The sequence below is a fragment of the Dufourea novaeangliae genome, unplaced genomic scaffold, assembly GCF_001272555.1.
Source record: "Dufourea novaeangliae isolate 0120121106 unplaced genomic scaffold, ASM127255v1 scaffold81, whole genome shotgun sequence".
In the NCBI taxonomy this organism is placed as follows: Eukaryota; Metazoa; Arthropoda; class Insecta; order Hymenoptera; family Halictidae; genus Dufourea; species Dufourea novaeangliae.
The window spans coordinates 358,990-376,700 of record NW_015373973.1 but is presented as its reverse complement, the minus strand read 5'-3'; the positions used below and the strand labels follow the sequence as shown (position 1 = coordinate 376,700).

General features: G+C 32.7%; 4 protein-coding genes across 4 annotated transcripts; 3 read left to right on the top strand and 1 right to left on the bottom strand.

Moving 5' to 3' along the window:
- Positions 1-15: 15 nt before the first annotated feature.
- On the top strand, positions 16-632 carry LOC107186914 (transmembrane protein 203). Its single transcript, XM_015574876.1, has one exon. It carries the CDS (start codon positions 16-18, stop codon positions 427-429), a length of 414 nt encoding a protein of 137 aa, XP_015430362.1. The 3' UTR covers positions 430-632.
- Positions 633-1,777: 1,145 nt separating this feature from the next.
- On the top strand, positions 1,778-4,983 carry LOC107186908. Its single transcript, XM_015574871.1, has 9 exons — positions 1,778-1,805; positions 2,084-2,297; positions 2,369-2,579; positions 2,651-2,915; positions 3,000-3,152; positions 3,218-3,793; positions 3,888-4,300; positions 4,380-4,587; positions 4,757-4,983. The coding sequence occupies exons 1-9, from the start codon at positions 1,778-1,780 to the stop codon at positions 4,981-4,983; spliced, it is 2,295 nt and encodes a 764-aa protein (XP_015430357.1).
- A 2,545-nt stretch (positions 4,984-7,528) lies between these two features.
- LOC107186844 (protein shuttle craft) lies at positions 7,529-12,772 on the bottom strand. The gene is made up of 10 exons (XM_015574789.1): positions 12,426-12,772; positions 10,767-12,323; positions 10,500-10,673; positions 10,044-10,433; positions 9,668-9,949; positions 9,301-9,591; positions 8,669-9,132; positions 8,025-8,555; positions 7,845-7,951; positions 7,529-7,747 (listed from the first exon to the last, which is right to left on the bottom strand). The coding sequence occupies exons 2-10, from the start codon at positions 12,283-12,285 to the stop codon at positions 7,702-7,704; spliced, it is 3,804 nt and encodes a 1,267-aa protein (XP_015430275.1). The 5' UTR covers positions 12,286-12,323; positions 12,426-12,772; the 3' UTR covers positions 7,529-7,701.
- Positions 12,773-13,039: 267 nt separating this feature from the next.
- Positions 13,040-16,072, top strand: LOC107186845 (histone acetyltransferase KAT2A). Its single transcript, XM_015574790.1, has 5 exons — positions 13,040-13,200; positions 13,373-14,355; positions 14,432-14,992; positions 15,064-15,788; positions 15,879-16,072. Exons 2-5 carry the CDS (start codon positions 13,385-13,387, stop codon positions 16,070-16,072), a joined length of 2,451 nt encoding a protein of 816 aa, XP_015430276.1. The 5' UTR covers positions 13,040-13,200; positions 13,373-13,384.
- Positions 16,073-17,711: the final 1,639 nt, after the last annotated feature.

Here is a 17,711-nt window from a genome sequence, read left to right as displayed (position 1 = left end):
TTTAATGTGTTTAAAATGATATTCTCTTTGAACGAGCTAGTACACTGGTTGGGTATAACAATTTTTGAAATATGGGTAAATTTAGTTTCACTAACAATCTTTACAATGTTACTTGCCCTTAAACTAGATGACAATTACTTGTTAGGTAATGCAGGATGGTGGACAGTTTTTTCACCACTTTTTGTCGCAGATGGGTTAAACACTTATTTTTGTGCAATTATTTTTATAAGAATGCGCATGGAGGGAATAATTAAAGCTGCTATTTTAAGAGCACTAAGGAGCCTTATATTATTGCTATTGATATTTGTTTTCAAATATCTCCTATGTAAAAAACTAACAGGACAAAGCACTTTGGAATACTCAGAAATGATGAGTCCCATATTCATCCTCTTGCAATTAATCGCAGTCAGAGCATGTCAACTTCATTGATTACTATAAACTACCACACATATGTATAAGTTACAGTAACTGTGGCAAACACAACAGAAATATTGAGCAAAACCATGCCACGAAATTGCTTTTACTTCTTTGCGCTTATTATGCATTACTTTACTGTTCCCATTAAGTTTGCATTACGCATAATATCTTTGGAATGTGTGATAAAGCATTTAAAAATATGATTAAAGTACAAACACCAGAATGTAAATATATCGCTGTAATAAAGGATGATCTATTTAAACTGGTCTTTTTTTTTTTAACTTTTTAGCCATATTCTTCACTTTCAATAGTGCACTGTTAACATAGAGCATATTTTAAATACAACAGCATTCACAGTGAGAGTTGAAATTTTCTTGAACTGTTTTTAGTGCCATCGGTAGTCTTGAATTCCAGATCAATACTTTTAAACTTTGATAAATTAGATGCTTTGAATGTGATAGTATTTATTGAAGTATACTACTTATGTACTCGTTCGCCATTATAAATTAATGTGCTTTCTCATTCGTTAAAGCTAGAGAAGTTCAGGCAATTGTCTGAAATGCTAATACAAAACGACAGGCATAATTGATTTAAACCTAAATATAGAGTCGATTTATGTCAATGTTTTATTATGAAAAAAACGCTTCTTTTAATAATTATATTTACTTATAATTATATTAACGATATAATACTTATTGAAAGTAACATATGAAGCTGAATAATAGTTATTAATACTATTACACAATGGTGAATGAATCTCCGGAGAATTTGCAAAATGTTAAGGTAAAAGACAATAACGCTTCACCAATTTGTATATATCTATGAATCATACAGAGTAAAGAGGTGCGTAATTTTTGTAAAAAGAAGGTAAAAGTAATGTCTTATGTTTAAAAAAAAACATTGTTTTAAAAATATGGAGTTATAACTTTTAAATGGCAAGATAACACACACACACGACTATATAACAAGGTAATAATAAACGATGAAACGGGATTGATTTGATATATTTAGTAATGCTCTATTTAAATTCTAAAGATAAATAATCGACAAGCTTAAAGCTTAGGCTGCTCTGAACTCTCCCTCCAATCCTCTTTGTGTAAAATCAATATTTCTAACAGGAGGGTAAGAGAAAGGGACGGGGCCGAGGGTGTCTGCGGACAGGAGAGGGTTGCGAGTCCGGCTACGCTATAGGTAAAGCCTGTTGCTGCTGCTACATTTCAAAGCTCGTCCTTGCGAGTATTTGATCGCGTTGTAGCCAATTGTAGCAGGTTGTAGTTGAAAACAGTTCGATTATCTGACCTTATATTTCAAGAATTAGAATAAGCATTAGTGATGTGCTGTGGACATCAATCCAGAGATTATGGATAGGCAGACTAATTGGACTCGTGGTCAGTTCTTTCATATGCTATTATTTCTTTTTATAATATTATAAACAATATATTTATATAGATGTTATAAGTCAGTATAATAATATTGACTTAGTGTTACATATGTAAATAATTAAAAATGATTATTTTATGTCATTCTATTTGTATTTCACAATACTTTAATATTAATAGAAATGTTTTCTTTAATAATTTTTTTAAAAACATGGAAACGTATACTTATAAGTGTACTTTCCCATTTGAAAGCTAATACTAGTTAATCCTTTTTACTTTATTAATAGGTATGAATGAAACGTCATCAACACCAATACCTGGACAAAACTGTGTCTCAAATTCATCAACGTCTTCAGTTTTAGACAAATTTCTAGTCATCGCTCCATCATTGGTTTCTGTAAATCAGGACCTCAAATGGATTTTTCTTTTACACACATATGGTTTTGCGTGTCTCTTTTTTATACTTGCATTTTACACATTTTTATCTATTCTACATTTAAGGTACATACAAAGCAAGCATGCTTGTGGAAGAAGTACAATACAGTTATGAAAATGTTGTGTTTCTTTTCCAGATCTCTTATATCCAGCCGGCCTTTTATGTCAACAATTAATATGTTCTTGTGTATACTTGGGGTTGCCAGAGCAATTTGCCTCTTTATAGATCCGTATAATCTTAAAGATATTATGCCAAAAATCATTGGATCAATAGTATGGGATATTGGATTCCCTTGTGTAACTTCTGCCTTTAGTCTTATACAGTTGGCTTTCCTTCAACTAACTCAGGTAATTTTAATGGCAGTGAAATTTGAGCAAAACGAAAAACAGACTCACCGTATAAATTAATAAAGTTTCAGCTTAAGTTTGGACCAGAAAACATACGAAAAGAGTCTTGTATAAGCTTGATCATAACAGGACACTTTTTTTTCGTGATTGCTAGTGACATAGCTCTTACTTCCCCGAATTTTTACGTGGTAAATTACGTAGTACAGACAGTGTTCCTTGTATGGAGTATTCTTTTATATTTAACATCCCTACATGCAGGATATAAAATAAATCATTTATTACAATCTGTGCCAAATAGTATGCTGTTGAGAGATAATTCCAATGCTCATCAGAAAGGTTTGTTTTTACAAGTAAACATTACTGTTTCATCTAAAAGTTGATAGGTTTCTAGACACTTAAAAACACTTGATACTCTTATAGGTATTATGCAACTGGCAATGTTAGCACCTTACAGTAATTTAGCATCATCTGTTGCTGCTGCCTTGGTACCTACCTTGCTCAATCCTAAAGTAAAGAATGTTGAAGAAACAGAATCGGCAACTTTTGTGATCGATTCGGAGAGAAATTGTAAAGGTAACGAATAAGGAAATCTGTAAATATACGTGAAACTGCTAAAATAATAAATTTCAACGTTACAGATCGATTTATGAAAATATCTAAAAAAGGAGAACAATTACAAAGGGAATGTGACAGATCTTGTAAAAGTGCATCGCGTCAAGCAGAGAAGCCAGTTCCTGTATCAACAGTACCGGAAGTATATGTTAGACCTCCGACACCTACGCCGTCAGCAGTTAATTTGCCTATAATAACCGTATCCAGTCCAAGCCGTAGAAGCTCTATGGGCAGTAGGCGGAGCAGTGATGCATCCAGATCATCTCGTAGAAATTCAGAGTGCAGCGTTAGATTCATAAACGATGAAGATGGTTTTACATCCGAGTATCGGCGAAACTCTGATTTTAGTCCTAAATATTCGGCTGACATTGATAGAAAGCGATCTCCGGATAGAATGTCCAGGAGACATTCTGAAAATGTTACACCTTTGGGAAGTATAAAAGATCTAAGGCGATGTTCTGATTTTTCACACGAGAAAAGCAGAAGTTCCCAGTTTGCAGCTAAACTGAAACGGAACAGTGATTTTGGAAACAGAACACCCAGAAGAATGCTGCCCCCGAACGAATACAAATTGCCCCGAGTGGTAGATTTAAGCCCTGCAGGTAAACACAATTTACACGTCGATTTAGAGATAATGTAAAATATAAATAATACACCGTACGAACAGTGCAGCTTACTTTTTTAATTGCTACCTAGGTTCAAGACGGAACTCAGATATTAGCGGCATTATTTCCAAAGCCGAATTACGGAGAAATTCAGATATTTCCTTTCGACGTAACTCTGAAATGATTCAAATTAAGCCATTAGATTTAAATCGTCGAAGCAGCGACATAAGTATCCGAACTTTAAGTAGAAGTCCTACACACGGTCGAACCATAGTTCCGGAAAAAATTGAGATACATGAAAAATCCGAATCAGATTCGGATCAGCCTGACTGCAGTGAGAAAGCAGCCTTGATGACAGAAAAGAATAAAGACAAGGAGGATGATGGAAAAGGACGGAAGAAAAATTTATCCTGGAAAAACGAGAAGGGGAAAGAAGATACTGAAGATATAACCGTTGAGACTAATCTGCTTCCTGAGAATACTGCGTCCGATACGAAGATTGCGGTATCTTTAGTTTTGTTGTTTTATTGATTTCAATACATATTTATGTTATTTATTGTACATTTGAATTGTTTGCTTTCAGAGTAGTGACTTCACACTACATTCGATATTGAATCACATTGCGTACGCAAATAGATCCATATCCGAAAGACCTCTACATATATTAGAAACAATCACCGCTGCAAGGAGAAGGTCACAAATCCGAAAAGTATTAAACGTTACGTATGCAACCGCAATTTTTGGAATCATTTTATGCGTTACAGACGTTGCACGTATTTTCGGCCCATATGGTAATTTAATTGTACAATGCAAAGCTACTTTTCGAATGTGCATGGTTCTGGTTATATTACTTTATGAAATAAGATATGTAAAATTTATAAATCTCAGTTTAATATATCAATGGCTACTTCGAGCATTAAATTATTACACGGGATATATCTTTGATTTATATTTTTTTAGGACTTTTAGCTGAGAGAGTGAAATATGGTACACAACCAACCAAGACTCAGTATCCAAAACCTTGGCTATGGTTTATGTACCAAACTCTATGCAGGACTATAGAACTGATAATGTGTTGGGCAATGGCATGTATTAGTAAACAACCATCGGTAAAGCGACACCAATACCTAAGTGGTTACCCTAATTATAACGTACACGTAAAACGAGGTAATAATCCTTATATATGAAGCAATATACTATTAAGCAGTGGATCAATCAATTGAAACGTCAAACTGAAGATTTTTTAAAGTTTATATTTTACTTGTGTTCCTACTCTAAAACCTGTAATAATATAATTGTGATATTCCTTCGACAGTATTAATATTTTTCTTACACGTTATAGTTAAATGAAAAAATGTCACTTTTCACGATTTCATCTGAAATAGAAGAGTTAGAAGCATCTCTTATTATCTTTATCGCGTAATGCATTACGGTAATTTATTTTTATTATTATAAACTGAAAATTATAAAAACTGTTATTCAACTGAATATAGCAATAGATAAATGTGTCGTTGGATAGAAGGTGTTCTAACAGCTCATAAATTTATATATGTATACATACATATGTATATCCATTAATATACATATACAGTTTTAAGGAAACTTTACACAAAAGATGTTCTAAAGAATATATTTTGATTGAAAAATATTACTATTCTTCGAATTAGATTAGTTTGAAAAATTATTATTTTAATAATATTTTAGGCTACTCACTTCTTTACCATATTCTTATAAAAAAATGTGTTGAAGATGAGAAATCTTTTCACTTTATAATAGTATTAGCAAATCTTTGAAAGGAAAAAATACTATTTCCTACTGAAAGAACCTAGAATCTGTATATAGAAACACAATGTAGTAATACACATAGATAAATCACTCATAAGTAAGAAATTTTTACTCTTCGTCTACTGCACCAATTGATAATTAGTAGTAATAATACCAGTTCAACATTGAAGTGCCCTACTATTAAATGTTCAACAAAAATCCTTTATAACTGATATAATGATAATCTACTTACAAATGCAAATTGTAACAGTGTTGTGATTCTATATGTGATACACAATTTAATTATTTAGAATAGGAGATCCTATCATGACTATGTAAGCATCAAATAAGAATGCATTACTTCATGGAACAAGAGACTGGCAAATGTGATGTATTTATTATTGCCAAGATACAGGATTCTGTTTTTTTTACGTGAGATTTATGTCATTTTTTTTCATACAATTGACGTCTTTTATACTTAAGAATTTGGACATAGAAACTCTTTACATGGTTCCTGCATAAGTAGAAACTTTTTGATAATTAAATTCCAGGATTCCTACCAGAACATCTTGAGACCATAGTGATTTTAAATAGAAAAAGATAGATATTATAATATTATTTTCATTTATAGAGTACCTTCTAAGACTGCGTTTGTTATTGGATTTTCGAAAAATATATATTTAAATAGCACGACATGAAATCAATCATAACTCGTAATTATGTACTAATATTTTTAGTAATGCTGTTCTATTTTATAATTTTCCATTATTTATCAAATTTATTTGGTATTACTAGGAAATGTAGAATTAAAAAAAAACTATTACATATTATGTTTACACAAGCATGAAGGGTCTCACTATCGTTTGTTTAAAACTACAATAACTATATATATATATATTAGTAATTAGTATATGATAATACATCATTAATGTTCAATGTGCCAAATACTTGTGTTACCTACATTAAATGTTTATAAAAATGTTTATAAAAATCAACCCATGTCAACTATATAATATTATATGCATATATATAAATGGATATTTATATACAAACTGAATGTACAATAACAAATGATATCATTTGGATTAAACTGATACATACTGTTCAAGATGGTGCATAATAAATCACTATTTTTATTGATAAAAATTATATTATTACAAGACCTGTACTATTCTCACGAAGTTCAGTGAAAATATTAAAGAATTGAAAGAACTCACGAAAGCGTATTATTCCTGTAAGAAAAATTCTCTAAAGAGTTTATCTAAGCAATTGAAACATCTATATTGAAATTACAATGTAGTCAAATAAGATTTCGATATATTTGTTTATGTTCGATAACATCATAATATATGTAAGTAATTGTTGGTTGATTAACAATAATATCAACCTAATATACAACTAAAAATAATCATTTTTCGACAAGCTTGTCTTTTTCACTTCATTTTGTAGAAAATTTATTTTCTAAACATTAATTTTAGTAGTGGCATCTACATATTAAATAATATCGCTATATAGTATTGTATAGACGTGTGTTTATTTTTCTCTCATCTTACAATATTGTCATGATACTTACTTAGCAAACGTACAATGGATACTGAAACTGAACAAATGTTAAAAGAAACAATCTGTAAACGATAAAAGTTCATAAATCAATGAATGTTTTTCTTGTCATGATTGTAATGATACTTCAAATTAGTACTGTATAAAGAACTCTACAATTAAATCTTCCAAATTAACAGAACCATCCATGTTCTCTTCCTGCTTCTTTGTTGAATTGCTTATTATTTTCTTACAATGCTGTTATAACAGAAAAAGCAATGTTGCCGTTAAGTTTTAATGAAAAAAATCTAGTTATCAATAATCTTGTTTCTGCTATTTTTTGATTTTACAATTTCAATACACTGGTACTTCAAAAATTATTTAAACAATTTGCATACATATATGTGTGTATATATTAAACAAGCAGCCACACTTTACAAATACGAACGCCCTGAAACATTCAATTAATTATATTTAACAACACCAATTTCCCCAATTATAGTATTATGTATGTCATTCACATTACACTGTACAGGATATACAATAATAATCTTATCCCTGATAATCAAAGTAATCTATTTCTGGTTCTAGTATTTTTGTGTTTAACTGTGTTTCTGGTTCTTTCTCGCGGGCAGTGATAATATTGTCCTAATAAGAGAAGAAAAAAATAAATAAGCATGAACATACATACAAAACATTTCATATTTCTGGAAAATAATAAAGCATATACGTCTGAAGTACTTACTTTACAGGCCCATCAACTTTTGAAGTATTCAGCATTGGACCAGGAACTTTCCTTTGACCGTTTTCTCGTTGTACAATTTCTAATAAACTATAGCTGGGTAACCAGCACTGCGACAAAATTATTTAGATAAGAAATAAAATAAATACAATACAGTTTGTTGCCACTAAAAATAAGCGTTACCTTGTCCTTTACTGCAGTAGCAACAATGTTTCTTTTAGGTTCCTTATCATATGCTTGGCTCTCACAGCCAAAATGCTCGCAGGATTCATGAACAAAATCACGTCTATCTTTTTTCATACAATCAAAGGAATAACTGCGTGACTTCTGTTTCGAAGTCTTTGCTAAGTGAACTAATTCTGTTAACTTTTCATGAACCATTTGACAAAAATGTGGATCTTTCTTAGCCCATTGTTTCATGGAATCGCTATATCTAGGCATTAATTTTCCACTCAGATCCGGATTCACAATTTGCAACCCTAATGCTAATTTTCTATTTCGTTCTATTAATTTACATTCGTCGTTACATTCTAGAGTTTTCAACTGATTCTGCTTCTTTGCACCTTGACCAAACACTTCTTCCAAATTAATTGAATGACCTAGTTGCATATCAGCCATTTTACTAGCTAGTATGCTACTTGCTATTCTCTGATATTCCTTAGTATTTTCCGCACAAACGCGAGACATCATCCTATGTCCACACTGACAGGTTACCTGAACACAACAATTAATTTTAAAAAGAGATGATACATTTAATGCAGTACAAATGTTGAAATCATTAACTTGGAAATTTTTTTTTACTAAAAACATGTAGTTCCATCGTTTACCTTCACCATTTCCTTGCATGGTACATCCGGACATTTACCGTCGTGACACGGGGCGGCGCAAATATGTCCGCACATTTCTCTTGAAATAGTGCATGGTTGAGTACATTGCTGTCCTGGTTTCTCACATGACCCAGGATGACAAATAGTGATACACTTATGTCGACCGCAAGAAATTGGTTTATTACATGGCAAACCGCATGATATTTCATTAACGTAACACGCCACGGCTTTTCGTAGTTCATGCTTTCCATGACACCACCTCTGAGTAAGGACAGTACAAGGGGGACAGATTGGTTCACTGTGACAATTATGGAGCACTTCGTGCCCACAGGAATGCTGTCGAGAACATGGCCTATCGCAAACAGGTCTCCTAGTACCACAAGGAACTGGAGGATATATCACAGCTGCTCCGCATTCACAGTATAATTCATCAAAGCTACTACGCCAACAAGGTTGACATCTTCCTATATTAACAAAACATTTCAAACATATATTATCATGTACAATTCAAACATACCATAACAATTTAAAATCAATTGATTATTACAGGATCATCCATTTCGCAATTTTATGTAATCGTTTTTATTACATTAAAATATAGTTCTACATTTTGCTTATATTTGGTATAATACCTTTATGACAAGTTTGTTCACATTTGTGTCTACCACAGCTTAAAGTTTTAGAACACATCATAGGACAAATATGCTCTACTTCTATGCAACATAGCTGATTACATTTATGCCTGCCACAAGATCTTCTTTTCGTACATCTTTTTTCACATCGGGCATCGTCAGCTTTCGATGTTAAATCTTTACAAGCTATTTCTCTGTCCATATTACCGCAACGACATTTAACATCTGTAGTCAAATCGCAAATAGGACAATCTCCTTCGTGACATTTTACCTTACATGTGTGTGGATTGTCTATGAAAATCATGTTCCATTATATTTTTTTATATTTCACGTAATGAATGCATTATTTCAATTTCAAAGTACTTACTAGGTTGACCACATTTCAGATTTTTAGAACATACTTTATCACAGCATGGAATTGGATCTGAACAAGTTTTTCTTTCTTCTGTCAGAAGTGTTTGTCCACAACAACAGGTTGTAACTTTCTCCGGTGTCAAAACACATGGTTCGCAAACATCTGGATGACACAGCTTTGTGCAAATGTGATTACCACAGTCTAATAGTTTACCACATACAGTTTCACAAGAGTATTCGCGCGGAACGCCATTCTGACAGATTACTTCTCTCTTGTTTTTGCCGCAATAACATTCTGAAAAGAAATTTATATTAGTCCTACATTTCTTACAATAACTGTAGTAGAGTTAAATACAAAATCATCAGTATCATATACTGAAATTTCATACTTTGCTCTATTGTTTTTTCACAATTTGAACATTCTCCGTGATGACACTGTTTTTCACATTTGTGTGCTCCGCAAAGTAAATCCTTATCGCATATAGATTCACACAACAGCAGCTTGTGGGTGCTACATTGCACTGTTTGTGATGTTTTTCCACAGCCGCAGTACCTTGTTACCATTGCCACGCATTGTGGACATGATCCAGGATGGCACAGAAGAGTACACTTGTGAGGACAATTATTTTTCGATAATGTTCTACCACAAACTTCTCCGCAAGAATGTGCAACATCTCTACGATTCCATTCGGGGGCTTTTGTCTTGCCACAGAAACAGAAATAGTCGTCAGGAATTGTTGAACTTACATTCTGACATGCTGGACATCTCCAACCATTATCTGAAAAGACACAATTACATTTTCAAGCCAATATAGTGTTATTACATTCATGATAGTTTTACTTACCTGCTTGCGAAGACTTGGCCCATTTTTTAACACACTTCAAATGTAAAACATGATGGCAATTAGAACATGACCAAATGTAATCATTTTGTCTGATGTTCTCGCAACACACTAAACATTCTAGTTGTCCCCTATTTAATTGTTCCGTCAGTCTTTCTCTTTGACTTGCATCATCATCTAAATTGAATAATAAAAAAATGGGTATAGCAAAAAAATATGAAACTTTACATAAAAACGGCACAATTAATTTTACTGAAAGTATGTACATACCAACCAGAGATTTTTTATTTTGTATTCGTTTTTGAATACCATTCTTTTCACTAATGTCCCTTTTATTCCTCCAATTTTCATTTCCCTTTTCTTTATCATCAAGTATATTATTTTTGCTTCTATCTCTCTCTTTGAAGGTTTCGATTTTATCTTGTTTGTTGCGTTCTTTATGCCCATCACGTCCTTGATAACTATATCCTTTCTCTTTTAATTCCTTTGTGCCAAGTTGAACTTCTTCGCTAGAACCTTGTCTAACTTCATTGTAATTCTTTTGGCTACACAATTGTTCTCTCCTTTCTAATTGTTTATCCTCTTTACTATGGTTCTCCCAAGTCTCATTCTGCCCTTGACAGTTGTATCTTTTCTCTCTGTAATTATATTCATCTCTGTTATGTCGAATGTTATATGGATATTTCCTTGTATTTTTATGGTATGCATACGATTGCTTTGATCCTGAATTATAATAAGTATATTCCTTGCTTTGATCGATAGATTGTTTTGTTCCATTAGACTGCACATTATTGTACTTGGCAACAGTATTTCTTCTCTCTCTGTTCTCATTTGCTAGTTTCCTATTCCAATACAAATTTGCATCCATAGTTGAACGTGGTTCTTCCTCATTTAAATTTACTGCAGATATTTCTTTATTGTCACTTGTATTATTACCGCTTATCGGACTTCTGCCTGATGCACGTACAGATATATCCTTTGTATCCATATGTGATTTATCAGAATAATGCTTACTAGTATAATATTTATTATCTTGAAACTTGTAAGAACTTCCACCTTGTTGATGATAAGAATGTTTGTATGCATTGTTTTTGTAAAAATAGTCTTGCTGTCCTTCTTTGGGCTTGTAAGTTAAATTCCTTCTATTATCACGTTTCTGTTCATACTTATTTGTGTTGTCCATAGAATACTTGTCAACTGTTGCTGCTGCTTCTTCCATGAATCTTGTGTCTCTCGGATAAGAATCCACATTATTAACACAAGAATCTGCATTTTGTAACTCCCTCTTCTTATTGGTTAATTTTGAATTATTTGGCACAAATTCTTGAGCAGTAACATGTAAATTTGACTCTTTTGTTGCATTGGTTGTAACTTCTTTTGTATGATTATGCTTATTCTTAGTTGTCTTTAGAACGTAATCATTAGTCCGATAATCAACTGCAGGTAGAAAACACTGTTGAGACTTAACATTTTTTGGAAAGTATTCTATACTAGTTGACATTTGAGAGTTGTCCACAGGATTAGTTAGATGTTCCTGATAACCATTACTTGTGGAAAGAACGTTGGGCATGACATTCGTGTCTGAATGATAGAAAGTATTGGGACAATTCTGCTGGAACGCAGCATCATTTTGTACACAAAATTCACGATTAGCTCGTGAATAATCGTTATTTACATTGTTAGAAAAGTACGTCCAGTTGCTTGCTGCAGGACCAGAAACATTCTGATCGGAGTATACGTAGTAGTGTTGATCGTCTGGTTCCGAATACGAACCATCCCAAGTGGCCATAATCTCTTCACCTCCACACTATCTCTGACAGCAACTTTCTACGTTTACGAAAATAACAGAAAGAAATAATTCTACTTGTTATTTTTGTGCCGTCTATTATACGATTGATATTAAATTGAATAATATATACATATGGTTACCTTGATTCTTGTGAAATAATAGGCGCCTTTCGGGATTATGTTAAACTGTGTTAAACTTAAACTGTTTACTTGTTAAACTTGAACGTGTGAAACACTTGTAAATTCCATAAATGTTACCGTAAAAAGATAAGCAACAATGTTGCTGGTGTTGCACAATGAGAAGAAATTATAAGTATATGTACGGAGATTTATCACTCGTGACTCAACGGGCGAAACTCAAAAAGTTGGCATCTGTTAATGTTAACGCGACCATAGTTCACGTTTGTGAATCGAATGATTGCAAACTTCTACGACAAAAATTTATTCAAAATCGTAAATTCGGACAAACAATTTGGTATTGTAAAGATACTGTTTAAAACCAACATAAAAGTGTAGTTTCACGCACTTTAAACAAACTACATATAATGTTAATGATCAATCGAATTCTCGATACAGAACTTTAAAGCTTATTAGATATCCAGTGTAAGCAAGTGTAAGAAGAGGAAACGATTACTTAATCTTCCCTACATCTAATAGATGGCACTTACTTACTTCCCTATGAAAAGGCGTCCAAAGCGTTTTACTCGTTTTACTCATGAATGTTCCTAACCTTTTATACGTGTTTACAACACCATACAGCACTCAGCACTGTAAATGACTGTAAACTATGATTGACGATTGTATATTAAAGAAAGATGTATAATGTTCCTTTTGCAAACTTTGCTAGTGAACGTATGTCGTGAAAATTGCACCGTTGGCGCTTCATTATAATACTTTTTGTACTATTTCTTGTAATGTAAGTATACGATAATGTATATAAATACGTTTAAAATGCATTTAATAAAGAAGAAGCGTTATTTTGTATGAACTTCCGTATATTTGGAAATGTTCTTATGCGAAAACCAACATTTTTAGTGAAGGAAATGTTATTTGTCATCCTGCAGTAGCATTTTAATTGAATATTTCAGTTATACTAAAATATGTCAACTGAAGAAGCAACTCGCAATACAACAATGCAGGCCACGGAGGAAAATAATCAGTCTGTAACCAGTACATCTCACAATGCAGGCAATAGCAGAGAACCAAATGCTGTCAGATCTCAAGAACAAAGTAGCAGACAAAATAATCTCCAAAGAATACAACAGCGAAAGCAACAAATGCTAAATTTGCCACAAATGAAGAAAATTCTAAAAATTGCAACTTACAGTGCATGTAAAGTAGAAGATTGCAAATGTATTGGTTGGAAGAACCCTCAGTTGTTAATTAAATCTCCTAAAACTGACTCGCAACAACCTATCATAAACTTTTTTGATCCTTGCAAGAGTTGCACACATGTTTTAGAAAATCATGTTTCTCACTTAACCAATCAGTCAGAAGAGGATATCAACAAATTATTATGTATGGTTATTGATGCTGACAATATTTTCTTAGGATTACAAAAAGAAGAAGATCCAGATACAAAGAAAGTCTACTTTTACCTGTATAAACTCTTAAGAAAATGTATACAGTCTATAACAAAACCAACAATAGAAGGTCCTTTGGGACAACCACCTTTTGAAAGACCTAGCATAGCAAAAGCAGTAATGAACTTTGTGGCATATAAATATGGACATCTGCCGCAAAGAGACATGCAAGCTATGTGTGATATGGCCAAGATGTTTTTGCACTGTTTGAATCATTGGAACTTTGATCCCCTCAGTGCTAGAAGAGGTACAATTAGCGTGGAGGATGCTCCTGCTTATAAAATTAATCATACACGTTGGCTGGTTTTCTGCCATATACCAGCATTCTGTGATTCCTTACCCCATTATGACACATCCTTAGTGTTCGGCAGAACATTTGTTCAAGCCATTTTCAAACCAGTTTCGAGACAGCTATTAGACAAGTGTCACAGTGAACGAGATAAACTGGCACCAGAAAAAAGAGTAATAGTTTTAACTCATTTCCCTAAGTACGTAGAAAGTTTCTTCTTTTCATTTCTTCTCTATTAATTTATTCTTTAATCAATGAAAAAATTATGTTTCAAGATTTCTTTCAATGTTGGAAGCAGAAATTTACTCTGACAATTCGCCAATCTGGGATCCTGATTTCAAACAAGTGCCTCCTACTTATTTGCAAACAGCATTAGAATCTAAAGCAAACCAAGGAAGAAGACCCGGTGAATTTGAAAAAGTTACAGTTACTCCGAACGATAAAGATAACTACACAACAATTAATATAAGCCCTGGTATGAAGAAAATCCATGAGAAAAGGTCACATTCCGAAGGACGTTCAGATGTAAAAAGAAGAAAAAACGAAGAAGTTTTCGAAGATTTACCAGAAGAAACAGTCGCCGAAATTGTGGCAACTATTAATGACCCTAATTACATGTGCGGACCTGATGCTGTCTTTCCACCGAACGTTCCACGAGATGAAACAGCTAAGATCGAAGAAAGTAGAAAAATTATTGAATTTCATGTTGTTGGAAACAGTTTGACACAACCAGTTTCAAAACAGACCATGCTTTGGTTAATTGGACTACATAATGTATTTAGTCATCAGTTGCCTAGAATGCCGAAAGAGTACATATCTCAACTGGTTTTCGATCCGTAAGTATGGCAGATATTAGAAAAATGTTCAGTACCGGTTCAATATAATTGAAACAGTGTTCTGTTTCTAGAAAGCATAAAACTCTAGCTCTGATAAAGGATGGTCGGCCAATTGGCGGTATCTGTTTCCGAATGTTTCCTACCCAAGGATTTACAGAAATAGTGTTTTGCGCTGTTACAAGTCAAGAACAAGTCAAAGGCTATGGTACACATTTAATGAACATGCTTAAAGATTATCATATAAAGAACAATATACTACATTTTCTCACATTTGCGGACGAATTCGCGATTGGATATTTCAAAAAGCAAGGCTTTAGTAAAGATATTAAGATACCGCGATCGATGCATCAAGGTTACATCAAGGACTACGAAGGTGCTACATTGATGCACTGTGAATTAAATGCTAAAATCGTGTATACCGAATTTACAGCTGTTATACGGAAACAAAAAGAGATTATTAAAAAGTTGATTCATCAAAGGCAACAAGAGATTCAGAAGGTTCATCCTGGTTTAACATGTTTCAAAGAAGGCGTTAGAGGAATTCCTGTCGAGTCTATTCCTGGTATTCGAGAAACTGGTTGGAAGAGTTACGCACAAACGAGGACAAGAGGGGTTGCTAAAGGGACTCAAGGACCAGAACCAATGGAAGCATGCTTAGATATTACTGATTCCTTATACAATGCTTTAAAAAACGTTTTGAACAGCGTAAAAAATCATAGTACGGCATGGCCATTTTTAAAACCTGTGGACAAGAACGATGTCCCAGATTATTACGATCATATTAAATATCCGATGGGTGAGCCTAATGTCTCTAAATGTTTTTGAAGTGTGATTACCTACAGAAAATCATATACAGAACTAAGGGATCCTTTTTATCATTTTGCAGACCTCAAAACCATGACTGACCGATTAAAAGCACGATATTACGTAACAAGAAGATTATTTATCGCAGATATGACACGAATTTTCACCAACTGTCGTTTGTATAATAGTCCGGACACGGAATATTACCGATGTGCTAACGCCTTGGAAAAATATTTCCAAACGAGAATGAAAGAGATCGGTCTTTGGGATAAGTAAATTGCATCATATAAATAGTAGATGCATCGATTGAAAGTTAATTGTTCTTCACTTGTGCATTTACTTGTAAATAAAGAATGTTAAGAACTGTAAATAAGGAAAAAAAAATACTTTTGCGTAAAAATGATAAAAGAGTAAAAGTATTTATTTATTTATTTAACTACATACGTATAATGTTTGCTTTTACATATAATTCTAGTTGAAAAAGTTGAATAGATCGAAACAATATTCAATACTTTAGAATATTTTGCACTCTAAAAAACTGTTGAAAATAGGATAGGATGCAGCAAATTAAGACTAAAGTAGGTACTTAATTTCACGGCCTAATTATAAGCGTTAGTCGAACAGTTAATTAAGAAATGTAATACACCGATTATAATGAGGCTTTTGCCCAGTGGTCATTCTTTGGAACAGTGAATTCTTAAAATGCGTTAATTCTGGGAGGCTTAGCTAGCCGAAACTTCTATTTTCTGCAAATATAAAAGCAATGTAATTTATAGAATTAAGTTCAAATAAATTTGAAACTGAAGCAAGCATTGATATGTTTTGTTTCGTACAAGTGATGTGTTTATTATAGTTTATAGGCTATAACTAATTAACTAACACATATGTATGTATGACTGTGTAACTAAAAATCGCTATACTTGCGATTAAAACAGTTCCGAAATTGTTAAAAGAAATACGTGTAAATTAATGGTTTTTAATTAATTTCCAAAAACCAATTACAGTTACTAAATTAACTATTAAAAAGTACGAGACTTAGAATACATAGTAAGAACTTTGTACATAAGATTTTATATAGCGAATAAAACATTTTGTTTTCTCACATCTATCTTCGTAATGCCTTGTAACGCTTTAAATTCTGTAACTTTAACAAATTCATTTGCGATCAGTGAACTCTTAAGAAACTGGCTTTCACTTTCTTTAATAAGCATGATTTTCTCGATCATAAATATCAGTGAAGACTATTAGGATGTGGCTTGCATCTACTTCTTTAGAGAATGCCGCGTGGAACCAAAGAGACATGGAAATAATTTACGCGCTCTACTTCATACAAACTCTGTGTATGTAATGATTACATATGTAATGATGAAACATTCTCTTAATTGGCATATATTAGAAACCAATTAAACTGTCTTATAAGGTATCCGTATTAGCTTCCGTAATAGCGGCGAAGTTAGCAGTACAGTTATATGAGTTTTATGAATTATATACAATAATTAATATAATTATAGTTGCCCAACTTTTAAGTGATTTTTCTGTGTGTTTGGGCTACGTTATTGCAATGTAACAAAATTAGTAAATACGAAAGTAATTTTTCTGTTTTAAAGATTCTTTTTTTTTTTTCAAATTTCTTGAAACATATAAAAAGTAAGAACAATACAACTGATATTCTGGATTAGTTTAAGTGGATTTAAGTTTACTGGGATGCAAGAAACTGTTTAAAGTATAAGCATGAATGTGTACCTACTGGCGTAGAATATAAGAGGGGGAGTCAATATAAAGCAGCACCATTCTTCCACTGGAACAATATTGGAGGAGTCAACACACTGTTAAGATAGTACAAAATCTAGTCACATAAAAACCATTATTTGTTGTTTTCAATAAATATACTAAAATTTATTTTTCTTACGCGCAA

Bases quoted from the DNA above. Each gene is read 5' to 3' on its own strand.
- LOC107186914 (XM_015574876.1), top strand. From the start codon at position 16: ATGATATTCTCTTTGAACGAGCTAGTACACTGGTTGGGTATAACAATT.
- LOC107186908 (XM_015574871.1), top strand. From the start codon at position 1,778: ATGGATAGGCAGACTAATTGGACTCGTG. The intron at 2,298-2,368 runs GTACATACAAAG...TTTCTTTTCCAG, and splicing joins TTATCTATTCTACATTTAAG to ATCTCTTATATCCAGCCGGC. The intron at 3,794-3,887 runs GTAAACACAATT...ATTGCTACCTAG, and splicing joins GGTAGATTTAAGCCCTGCAG to GTTCAAGACGGAACTCAGAT.
- LOC107186844 (XM_015574789.1), bottom strand. From the start codon at position 12,285: ATGGCCACTTGGGATGGTTCGTATTCGGAACCAGACGATCAACACTAC. The intron at 10,434-10,499 runs GTAAGTAAAACT...GTGTCTTTTCAG, and splicing joins GGCCAAGTCTTCGCAAGCAG to ATAATGGTTGGAGATGTCCA. The intron at 7,952-8,024 runs GTAACGCTTATT...ATTTTGTCGCAG, and splicing joins CTACTGCAGTAAAGGACAAG to TGCTGGTTACCCAGCTATAG.
- LOC107186845 (XM_015574790.1), top strand. From the start codon at position 13,385: ATGTCAACTGAAGAAGCAACTCGCAATACAACAATGCAGGCCACGGAG. The intron at 14,993-15,063 runs GTAAGTATGGCA...TTCTGTTTCTAG, and splicing joins TCTCAACTGGTTTTCGATCC to AAAGCATAAAACTCTAGCTC. The intron at 15,789-15,878 runs GTGAGCCTAATG...ATCATTTTGCAG, and splicing joins TCATATTAAATATCCGATGG to ACCTCAAAACCATGACTGAC.